Genomic DNA, 12,172 nt, shown 5'->3' on the forward strand with positions numbered 1-12,172 from the left:
AAAACATAAATGTGGGTGTTAACTAAGGGGACACAGCCACAAAGCCACAATTCTGTGGAACCCATTAAACATTACACAAATTCTCTGGAATGCAAATTTAAACCTAATAGTAACACCCACCTAGAATCAAGTGCCATTTCATTCATTTATATAATGTCAGCAAATTCCGTAGCGCTGTTATAACAGTCAGTAGAATATTTACAAATAATAATAATAAACTGATTCAAAAGGAAAAGAGGGTCCTAGCTAGAGGATGCTAGCAGACAGTTTTAGGAAGAAAGGTTGTACACTTCTTGAAAAATGTTGGGACTCTTCTCAGGTCCTTAGTACCATACCCGAGAACTTTTTGCATTCAACCTAGGAGTCTTCATGTTAAGCCCAGCTAGCCCAGGACCCAGGTTCCACCTACTCCCTGCCCATTGTTACCTACTTCCAACCCATTAAAAGACAGCTTGGGTAGCCTGTCTCCATGAACAAAGCTATTCAGTGAGAAGGAGAGCTCAGAGGAGGCTCCCTGGAAGTTCTTAGGTATGCTTACTACAAATGAAGTAGTCGAAACGCTGTCCTAGTTTATGCAATGAAACACCGTTTTATAGAATTTCTAGTCCTAGCAGTTACAATTCAGTGTGTACAGATTAAACCCCTAATAGGCACCGCAAACTAGAATATGTTTCATGTATTTGTCATTCATGTCTAGTTGGTTTAAGGTTTGGCAGATCAGATTTATAAATCTTGACCTTCTCTAAGTGTTGAGTTTCCAAGGAACACGGAGGAAACATTGAAGACTACTTTGCAAATACACGCACATGGAACACAAGAACTTTAATTCCCTTTAAACATTCAAAGAACTTAAGGGATATTTTCTCTTGGCATTAAATCTTTGGATTAGCAAAGCGCTGGTCTTCATCACTCTACAGTACTCCAAGTAGTGGTTTAAAATCAGCATCTGTGTGATAAGGATTGTAAGAACAATGTGTAACCCTTACAGCACCATGATGATACATGCAGTCAACCTCAAAGCAGCAACAACTAGCCACAAAATTATAAGGATTCTCATAAAGAAACATAGATAAGAACATAAAGGACTCAAACCTTAATCAGTCCTTGGTCTTGTGTTAGTTTCAAGATCTGAATGCAAATAGTCAAGATAAATTGCAAACATTATCCCTTACAACGAAAGTCCCATAGGGAAAAATATATATTTCTCTTTGAGCATAAAATACATTGCTATTTACAGTAATTTAGGCCAGCATTGACAAAACCAGTTTTTATTTCATTTTGCTCCAATAAAGGGAGCTTGGAGTCTTGGAGGCTGCCATTGTTGTGAAGTCGTGAGGTTTTGGAGGGACCTTCTCGGGCCAAACCCTACATTAAGCTGATTCTTTATGAAATTATTTCCTCTTTAAACTTTTAGTAGTCAGAGTGTCTGGTTAGGTGATTAGGACTGAGCCATTTTTTTTTTTTTACCATAATGCAGTATAAGAAGCCAGGGTGTCTATTTTTATTTTAGTAGTAATAGCAGTAATTTGTAACTTATTTTTAACACAATACAAGCACTAGCATTTACCTCTCTAAATGCATATGTGAACAAAACAATGTAAATATTATAGTTACAGATGTAAATGCATGAATAACTTGGAAATATAAAACAGAAGTTTATTATATTCATTTTGTTAGTGATAAAATTTTTATTTGAATTCCCACTTTCATATTAACTACTGAACAAACATTCTTCATCAGATCAAGCAGTTCTCAAAAGACTAACAAATATTAGCATTTCAGGGCTTAAAAGACAAAAGATAAACAGAGGCTATAGAGGAAGTGGTCCACTAAAAAGAAAACATTTCTTTGTTGTTCAGTGTTTTTTTGGAGAGCCACCATAAGGGATCATTCTAGGGCTGAAACAACTAATCGATAAAATCGATAATGAAAATCGTTGTCAACGATTTTCATTATCGATTAATCGAAACGATTTTTATCGATTAGAAAAATTATAATCCGACTTCAAACAGAGATCCGATTATAACACTAGAATCCAGATCCCCCGCAACGCTGCAGGGGACCTGGATTCCCCTCACTGTCGGCCGGTCTCTTACTTCCGTCTCTCTCCCCCTCCCATACACCCCTCTGACTCCTCCCCCCTTCCATACATCACTCTGCCTCTCTACCCGGCTCCGTTACAGACCCCCACCGGCTGACAGAGAATCATCCTCTGTCAGCCGGTGGGGGTCTGCATCGCACAGACAGCCTCCGTTACTCACCTTCACTTAAGCTGAGGCTTCTATGAAGCTTCAGTGAAAGTTCCTGTCAGTAACGGAGCCGGGTAGAGAGGCAGAGCGGTGTATGGGAGGGGGGAGGAGTCAGAGGGGTGTATGGGAGTCACCCTCCCATACACCACTCTGGCTCCTCCCCCTCCCATACGGCACTCTGCCTCTCTACCCGACTCCCTGGTGTCTTGTGAACCTCCGTGGCTGGAGGCAGAGTGAAGTATGGGAGGGGGGAGGAGGCAGAGTGGAGTATGGGAGGGGGGAGGAGGCAAAGTGATGTATGGGAGGGGGGAGGAGGCAAAGTGATGTATGGGAGGGGGGAGGAGCCAAAGTGATGTATGGGAGGGGGAGGAGCCAGAGTGGAGTATGGGAGGGGGAGGAGCCAGAGTGGTGTATGGGAGGGGGAGGAGCCAGAGTGGTGTATGGGAGGGGGAGGAGCCAGAGTGGTGTATGGGTGAGTTATAGTGGTGTATGGGGGGGTATTATGAATTTCAGGGCATATAGGGGGTATAAGGCATATCAGGGGGGCATAAAACATATCTGGGGGTAAAAGGTATATCAGGGGGCTCAGTTGCATATCACTGGCATATAAGAGGTATAAGGCATATATGGGGGCAGAGTGGCAAGCTGGGGGTCAGATGTGCATAACCGGGGGCAGTTTGGTAAATAAAAAAAAATTTAAACAAGGCATTTTTCTCATAGTTTTTATTAAATATGAAAAATAGTTAACATATGAATTAATATTTACTAATAACTTTGTATTAAAACCTAGTTTGAGAAACACTGTGTTTGGGTTCTTGTAGCTTTTATTATTATGTCAGTAAAATAAGAAGGTGAATAGAGAGAGGCCATTGTGATAAAGAGATGAAAGTGTAAATTGTACGTTTTTTATTACATTATTTTAAATTGAAAATTTTTTACATTTTTTTTATCCGATTAATCTAAAAAATAATCGGCCAACTAATCGATTATTAAAATAATCGTTAGTTGCAGCCCTAGATCATTCAACTAATCGATAATGAAAATTGTTAATAATTGATAAGGAAAATCATTGTTATTGATTAGTTAATGCAGTCCTAATCAGAAATACAGTGTAGACGTTGTTAATGTTGTAAATGACTATTGTAGCTGAAAATAGCCGATTTTTAATGGGATATCTTCATAGGCCCTTTATCAGCAACCATTACTCCTGTGTTCCAATGACACGTCATGTTCGCTAATTCAAAATTTAAAATGCTAATTGATCATCAGAAATAGAAAACCATTTTGAAATTATGTTACCACAGCTAGGAATGTCCCTGTGTTCTATGAAGTGAAGCTGAGTTTCCCCACACTTTTGAATGGTAGTGTATATTTACATTTTAACCCCTTCAATCCCCTATGGATGTACCAGGACGTCCCAAAAACGCCCATTAGTTTTTTTTCTAATTTTCGATAGTTTTTACTAAATTTCTCATTCTAAATTTTCAGCTAATCATCCAACTATGGTATAAAAAAAAGCTCTATCTCTCCTTGAAAAAATATATTGTTTACATGGGTACACTATTCACAGGAAAAGAGAATTTTTGCTGGCAAAAATGGCAAAATTGCTCCGGGCTTTGAGGTACCAAAAACTCCTGGGATTGAAGGGGTTAAAGGATGTTATTGGGTGTGTTCTTAAAAAAACAACAAAAAATAAATAAATATTGGTTAAGTTCCAAATTTACATAATTACCATTGGTGGCTACTTTTAGAAGATGCTTCTAGAACATACAGATGCTATGCTCTATTGGTTGATGCATCTCTTTTTTTTCTACTTAGCAAGTATACTTTAATGAAAACTATGTAGGTGTAAAGACAGAAAAAAAGCAAACACTACAATAAAATGCTTTTGGAATAAAATTTAGAAATCAATGTGAGATAAGATATACAAAAGTGTAAACATATCATTTTATTAATAACCCATCTTTTGTTACATTTTGTCTATCCAATGATGTTTTGGCACAGAAATAACATTAAGATGGAGGACAAAATACCAGGAAAAAAAAAATAAAAAGCTCAAAAAATCTGTAGCCGCAAGATAAACCTCATCATGATAATAATACCAAGGAAATTAATAAATTAAAACCAACATTCTATGGGATAATAATTGTAAAAACAGTTCTGGAAGTTCTGATGGAAAGCATAATCCACCAGGGACCTTAAGCGAGCCAGTATCTTATCATCTGGCAGGCAATCTCAAGACCTCGTTCTGCTGCTGCAATGTGTACGCAGTCACATATTCCTGCTGCAGGCCAAAAAAGCCTCTTTTATAATTCATGTTCAGTGATCATCATTGGAGAGCTATGCCTATAACTAATTTGTATTTGTCAGATCAAATAGCATCTCTATGATTAACAGGTGCAGATCAAGCGACATGGCCTTTTCAAAATATGCGAGTATATAGTGGCGATTACAGGGCTGGTACGCTATCAGCTGCGTCCGCAAAGACATCTAAGAGATGTCAAGTGTTCTTTTAAAAGATAGTTTATCAACAAAGCTGACATTGGATTTAAGTGACCTGTGAGTACAGGCTTAATTGGTTGTATTTATTATATATTTTTAGATTGGCAGCTGGTACTTCATAAGCTGTGGATTCAGCTCACATGCGCATTCTGATACACGACAATGTGAAACTCCCAACTCACTATATAAAGACAGGAAAGGATGATAGTCCCATAAATCAAGATTAGGTTAGCCTGACATTGAACTGGGCTTCATCTATCAATTCTACACGCTGCTAGTCATCCATTGGCAAATTATGTTTGCCCGTACATAGAAGTCAAACATTGGCATAACAGAATTCATTCTGATAACCATACCAGGGAACTCTTCAGGTTTGACCCAGCGCCCCTTCTCTAAGCAGGCAAGAGTATTAAGTCATGCCCACCCTCCACTCACAAGAAGATGGAGAGCTCTATGTAGCCTGTCTTGCGATGTTCCCAGGTATGCCAACGGCCTCCATCCACTGGGAATTATTTGTTCTCCTCCATCACAGGAGTGGGAAGACTATTACAATGTTAGGTAATAATCTGGTTTCAGGTACCAGACTGTATCAGAATATAAAATTTGATTTTTTTTTTTCTAAGCACAAACAGAAATGGTGTAAGACTAGCTCAGCCAAGAATGTAAGCAGGAAGGGCAGGTTATTTATGGGTTGTCTGTTCTCAGCTGAGCTTGCCTCATAACTTTTTTGAAGATGTTTTCTCCCCTTAAAAATGTCTTGAGGACTCCCCAAGACTAAAGATCTGTCCAGATGTGGGCCTTCTTGCTTACTATGCCATACCAACCACACATCCTCAACGAAGCCCATAAAAGACAGAATTGTATGTCCAAGATGGGTGGATGCCTCACAGCTCTAGTCTCATACCTTTTTGTATGTATGTTTTCTTGTAAATAATTGTAAGACAATATATGTGTTACTACTATATGTGTTCATACTTCCGTGAATTCTCGTGTTTATCCAGAAAAAATCAGGGCAAACCAAGATCAAAAAAACATAACATTGATGGAGAAAGGCAACACATTCGTTTTTTCCACTATGAGATGCAAACGTCTCCCTGGATTAAACCGTGTACCTGGGTTTTCTAATCATGGGTATGCCGTTTGCTAGAAGTCATGCATCCTTTGCTTGTTGATACCTATTGAATGTGACAGCACGCAGTGTCTAGGCAGTAAATTCTATATCTTCATATGTCTTACTGTAAAAAAACATGTTTCCTCAATTCTCAAGAGATGACCTTTTGCTCCTTATTTACAACATTTTGTTTGGTTTAGAACCAAGTAAAATTTTGGCATTTAGGCAAAAAATATCCTGAAATAATTATAATAAATAATAGAATTTAAAAAACCTCCAAAATTGGACGTTGAAAAATTGCTTATACTTTCGAAACAAACTGTATAATCATTCTGTGAAAATACAATAATCATTCCCCTTACTCTTCCCAAGGAAATCCTGTGCCTTACCCACAGACAAGACATCCAGAAGCGTTGGAATGTCAATGGAAGATTATTCCTGACATCCTAGAGGAAATGAATCCTTTGCGTGGTTAAAAAAACCAAAACAAGCGATTATCTAAAAATCTCAAATTTAAAAGGTGCTGTCCCACACTAATTACACTCTCTAGCAAGCATACTTGGCATTAAGTTTTTATAAAAACAACTTTTCTGTTTCTATGGCAATAGCCTATCTAGTGCCTGCTTTTGTGTTTCAGGACAATAAAGTGTTCCCAGCAAACATTATAAATGAGGCAAATGTTGCACATGATTATTTCTTCTCCAAATCTGTGCATTCCGCGGTACAATTAATTATAATTTTAATACCGAATGTAGTTGCATAAATGTTACATTTTACAGAGTATTTGAACAGCACATTAAAGTGCAGCTGGCCCCACTTTTAGCTTTATTAAATCAATGTTCTAGAGCTACTAATAAATTGCTTTTAGGTACAATATGACCAAAGGATCTCAAAACAAAACAAGCATAAGAAAATATGTTCACCTTCTTGAATTTGCTCAGTTTTAGTAAAAGACAAATAATAACTTAATAGAGAGCAGTGATTATGCAAGTCTCTGGAACAGGAAGTGACAATCACTGCTCACCACCATTAGGATTTACCGCTTATTTCTTACATAGATATATTCTTTATTGTAATTACTTGGTACAAACTCCATTGACCGCACACCTAAGCGGTTATTTTTACTAGTCATGAAAAATATTTTCTGCGCATTAAACTGACAGCGCCAAGTGACGTAAAGCAAACATTTCATCAAAATTGTTAAATTTGTGGCATACGGAAAGTCACCCCGTTTTAGGGATTACTGGAGTTTTATATATTTTAAGATTCACTCGTCCCAGTGCTTCAGTTGGCTTGCGTCACTCAAAAGTCGTGTAAAGTCTATTATCGAAAGTGTCCTAAATTTTGAGATTATGTCCACGTAGCAATAACATGACTCTTAACATGGGTATCTGTGACTTTCCAACAATATTCTACTTGTTATAGATATATATATATATATATATATATATATATATATATATATATTAATTAGGAATAATAAAAAAAAAATAACAGTTAGTAATGACCCAGTGGAGTAAAATGGAAGAGTGACCTGTGGGCCACCTGCTTGGGGCAAGTAATTTTATACACCACCTGAAGCAGAAAGATCCAAGATTTTATTTTTTTGTGAAATGTCAGCTTCCCCACGATCAGAATATAAGTCAGACAATAAATCAAGTACCTAGATTTTCCTATTGCACATGAGACATACACACACTAAACATCGCAAATGTCTCATTAAATACAAAAGCACATACTTGTATGTTCTCATTACTTTATAATAACTGGTTAAGTTGAAATATGAAATAAACACATGAAAAGCATATTGATAACATATTTAGTATAGGCCAGGACAAACAAATGCGAACTAGAATTTTTTTATTTTTATTTTTTTATTTTTTTTTTAAAGCGTGTCCTTTGGGAAGTAGCCTTTGTTTGTTTTTCTCCTGCTTCAAGTTAAAGCTGTATGTCTTCCACCTCTCTGGGCATCTGTGCCATCCATCTGACAAATACCCAGTGAGAACTTACATGAATATCCACTCGACAAGCCTGCCAGGGAGCGGAAGTAGCGCACGATTAAGCCACACATGTAAAGTCAATTCAGTTTCACAGAAATATAGCTGTTCCCTGGGGCACAAGGCACCCAGCTGTCTGTCCAAGACTGAAATGTGGAATTTAGACATGTAGAGAGGTGGTGTCTGGGTCAAAAATATGTGCATAGTTTATTCTACGTGATTTAAAAATAAGTAAAATTTAAAATATTTTATAGTTCAAATAATTGTTACACAGTAATATGACATACATGATAGAGTGAAGTTAATACGAAATAAAAATCACATAGAGCAAAATTATTTCCGAAATTAAATTTAGGAATCAGATGCAGATATGAAATTTATCTGTAAAGTGCATACAAAAATAAACATTTCTTCTCTATAAGCATTAAAGTGCAAGTTCCTGATTTTAAGCAACAAAATATATTTGGGGAACAACTGTGCACTTGTTGCCCCTTTCGAAAACACATTTAGAAAGAAACTGATTGCACAGAAAATCTGTAGAGAAAGCATGGAAAGGGTGCAGTCAGGATGCAAATGCTTCTGAAAGTGCTTGCCACTCTACACACCCTGGTGGCTGCATTTGGAATTGCACAAAAAAAAAAAAAAAATAGCTTTAGGTTCAAGGGCTGAGATGACCCTGTATGATGGATGAAACCAGGTGTATTTTGCAGGGCCTTGCACATTTACAATTAAAGGCAAGTTGAAAGATGCCACATTGTACAGCACTGTGGAATATGATGGTGCTATATAGATCAATAAATAATAATAATTCAAGCTCTAGTTAATGACCACGGAAGGTACAAAAGGACACGGCTCAGAATCATCTGGCCATCATTTCCCCATGACTTTTGTGTTGGTTTTATAGTCCACACAATAAACACACAAAAAATTTCCTTTATAGCCCCATATTAGTGTATCTGAACCTATTAGAAGGACATTGTAACAATATATCTCTTTTGAGCATTTATTTAAATCTTTGATGGTTGAATGCACCACAACTGACCAAACTTGGTTTATGCAAATCACAGTTAATGGCAAAGAGCTTTAGTATAATTTCGCATTTCGTAATTCGCATTTCTTATTGGATTATGCAGTTAAAAGATGAAAAAACTTTTCAGAGACATTTCCCCCCCCCCCCCCCCCCCAAAGGCCCTGGAAGAGAGCATTGGGATATATAGATATTTTATGCGGATTAATATAATGAAAACGGATACCATGCTTTGCTGGAGCAATAGGTGCCCAGGCTTTTACTGGTTATTAAAGTTCTCATTATTATCTTTCATTTTTAAGAACTAACATTCAACAAAATGCTTCTTACAGTACATAAATTCAAAGGGTATGACGGAAATAGAACTGACAGACTAAGACATTAGGCGAAGAGGGCCCTGCTCGCAACTTTATAATCTAGAGGATCTCATGAAAGGGTGGCGGAGAGTCGTGGCATTTTTTGCTATTTAGGGCAACATGTATTGAGTAATCCAAATCATTCTGGTTATTACAGGATGTTGAAGTTTTTATTGTAAAAATGTCCAAAAAGATCATCGATGTAAGAATTGCTACGTACCCATAGCATATAATAAGCTAGGTTCCTATGGGTCACACAATGTAAAAACAAAGCTGATATTATATCGGCCCCCACTTTTTATTGCTTTTTTGATACCGCATAATTCCCTTTGCTTCCCTCGGCTATCCCACGATGCCAAATTGCCCTTGGGGTGTCTCCACTTGCCCCTGCCTACAGATGCCAATGTTAATAAATCAGTTTTTAGAATTTAGAGACATTTGTTGTTAACATTAGATTATAAATGTATAAATAGCCTTTGCCGGATTAGACAGTAGATTATTTGTACTTTTTCATTTTATTTTCCCCTCTTGTTATGATCAGTTAACACATTTTTCAACATGAAAAGCTTTTCTCCTGCACATAAAGAATATATAGGACTCATTTGCTCCCTGTGTACTGAAGTATAGCCTATAATTAAAATAATTACCAGTGTTACTTTGATAGAGTGTAGGTAATTAAGAGAGTCTGACACCCTAAAAAATAGAAGACCAGACAGATTAAATAAAAAAACGGAATAAAGGAATTTCTTTTGACAGCAACCCAGGGGGACTAAAGATTGCAATTCGATGTAGAAGAATAGTAAGAGGGAAAAAATATGTATTTTAAGGATAGAAAAATTCATCCAAAAGATGACATTTATATTAGTAAGGCCATGAGTAAATAGAAATCAAAATATCCCCAAAAGGTTAAATTCTACACATGTATGGCTAAACAGACATTTATGTTATATTAAGAATATATATGTTTTTTATCTGTGTACATAATCCTTGATATAATTACATTTTTATACACAGATTAAGAATACATTATATATATATATATATATATATATGTCTATATATCATTATTATTTAAATAAACAGTAAAGTACCGCTGTGCCTACACCCTAACAAAAAGACTTGTTTGATGTTCCTTACCAAGTACCAGATGGGTCTGGTACTTGTTAGTGGAATCCGGTTGGTATATCTATAAGAAGTGACACAGTAAATGAAGTTCAGCATAACAGGAAATACCATTGCTTCCGATTTAATTTTTGTATTCTGCACACATGACCCAACACTATGGGGCACCTCCACAGGGTAACCACTTATTACGGATTTATCAACTTGCCGAAGTTCTGCAGTTGGAATACCACTGGTCATGACGGACAGGCAAAGCTACTAACTCCCACAGAAAATAAATGGTTACGATATTTCTAATCCCTGGACTGATATAGAAATAGAGATACCTGAAAACACACATTTTTGTGCAAAAACCATCAATGGAACCTTGAACCAATCACATAATCTCAAGTGTCATAATTGTAATTGAGTTATTTGACCATAGAAACCGGAAAAGGGTGCAAGTCTAATGGTCTATACAAGCTATTTCATATTTGCAAAGTGAAAGTTTTGATGGTTTTTTGTGAAGATGCTTTATCATAAAGGAGCACTGCTGTCATGACAGAAAGCTAATTCAAAGGACGGGTTTACCCTGAACAGTCATACTTCGAGAAATTAATTCACTGCATATATTGTGACTCTTAAGGAAAGCTGAACAGAGAGAAACATGGGCTTGTAGAGTAGGAAGGTTATCATTTGACACTGTTTTTGTAAAACATAATCCTAAATAATTTGAGGAAAGAATCTCAATCTTTGAAGAAGAAGAAGAAGAAGAAGAAGAAGAAGAAGAAAATAAAAAAAGCCAGGCAAGTGGGGGACCTGGAGAGAGCGCATGAGCTATGGCAAAAAATTGAGGTGTGTGAATTAAGAGACAGCAAAGTAGATCCCGCACATTATGAACATTTTACATTAAGAACACTATGAGTACCGTGATGTTATCTTACCTTCAGTTTGTCGTATCTGTCTGCAAGGGCTGCCACCTGATGATCTCGGTGTCGTCCAACCAATTTACACAAGGCACATATTAGTTGGTCATCTGTCACACAATACATGTTCACTTTCTCATCCTCATGCTCCAGACACATTAACCCTCGAATGTGCGAGTCTGGGATGGGCTCAATTAAACGATGACCAGTAAATGGTTTCTTGTTTGGGTGCGTTGCCTTCAAACAGTCATCACAATAGGACACTTCGCAGGTGACACAGGTTTTTACGGCCTCCCGTGCCTGGTCCTGGTCACAGAACTGGCAAGGGACTTTCTCGCTGGATGTCATGCTGTTATTGGTGTCGTAAGCCCTCTCTCTCCGCTTTTCACTCGGGGAATTGGGCACGCTCACGGATGCTTTCTGAAATCTGTCGATGATGTTCTGCAAAGTCACGTTCCGCTTGAGTCCTTCTAAGCCACGCTTGCTGAGTGTGATGACATAACGGCAGGTGGGGCACTGGAAGGCGTTAATAGATTCTACGGATTCGTTGTTGGCACAGTGGGAGACTAGGATGCGATGCGCGCAGTTGAAACAGAGGCTGTGAGCACAAGGTAGTAGCAGTGGGTCTTCAAACAACTCCAGACAGATAGGGCAGGTCAGTTCCGACTCCAGTGTTTCCATCTTCAGGCAAAGCTTTCCTGTGTCGTCAGCGAAATCCAGGGAAGCTGATCAGCTATCTGGAAACACGATATAAAATATGATTAGACAAGAGAGCAAGCAGGGTCAACCATGGGGGGTTGTCAACTTTCTTGTTTGCAGGACTTTAACATGAACTTTTCATGCTGAAGAAAAACACATGAAATGGCGGCGTGCATATATCCTTGAAGAATTTAATTGGTTATT

The 12,172-nt window shown here is 37.5% G+C and overlaps 1 protein-coding gene across 1 annotated transcript in view; it reads right to left on the reverse strand.

Annotated features, from left to right (window-relative positions):
• Positions 1-11,950, reverse strand: part of LOC149280155 (E3 ubiquitin-protein ligase MID1-like) — a 51,681-nt gene extending 39,731 nt beyond the window's left edge. The window contains exon 1 of the mRNA XM_089500777.1: positions 11,288-11,950. Coding sequence (XP_089356903.1) covers positions 11,288-11,950 — 663 coding nt within the window. The remainder of the gene's footprint in view (positions 1-11,287) is intronic.
• Between the last annotated feature and the right edge of the window lie 222 nt (positions 11,951-12,172).

Source organism: Sceloporus occidentalis, unplaced genomic scaffold (assembly GCF_023333645.1).
Source record: "Sceloporus occidentalis isolate IW3139 unplaced genomic scaffold, rSceOcc1.0.p SCAF_159, whole genome shotgun sequence".
In the NCBI taxonomy this organism is placed as follows: domain Eukaryota; kingdom Metazoa; phylum Chordata; class Lepidosauria; order Squamata; family Phrynosomatidae; genus Sceloporus; species Sceloporus occidentalis.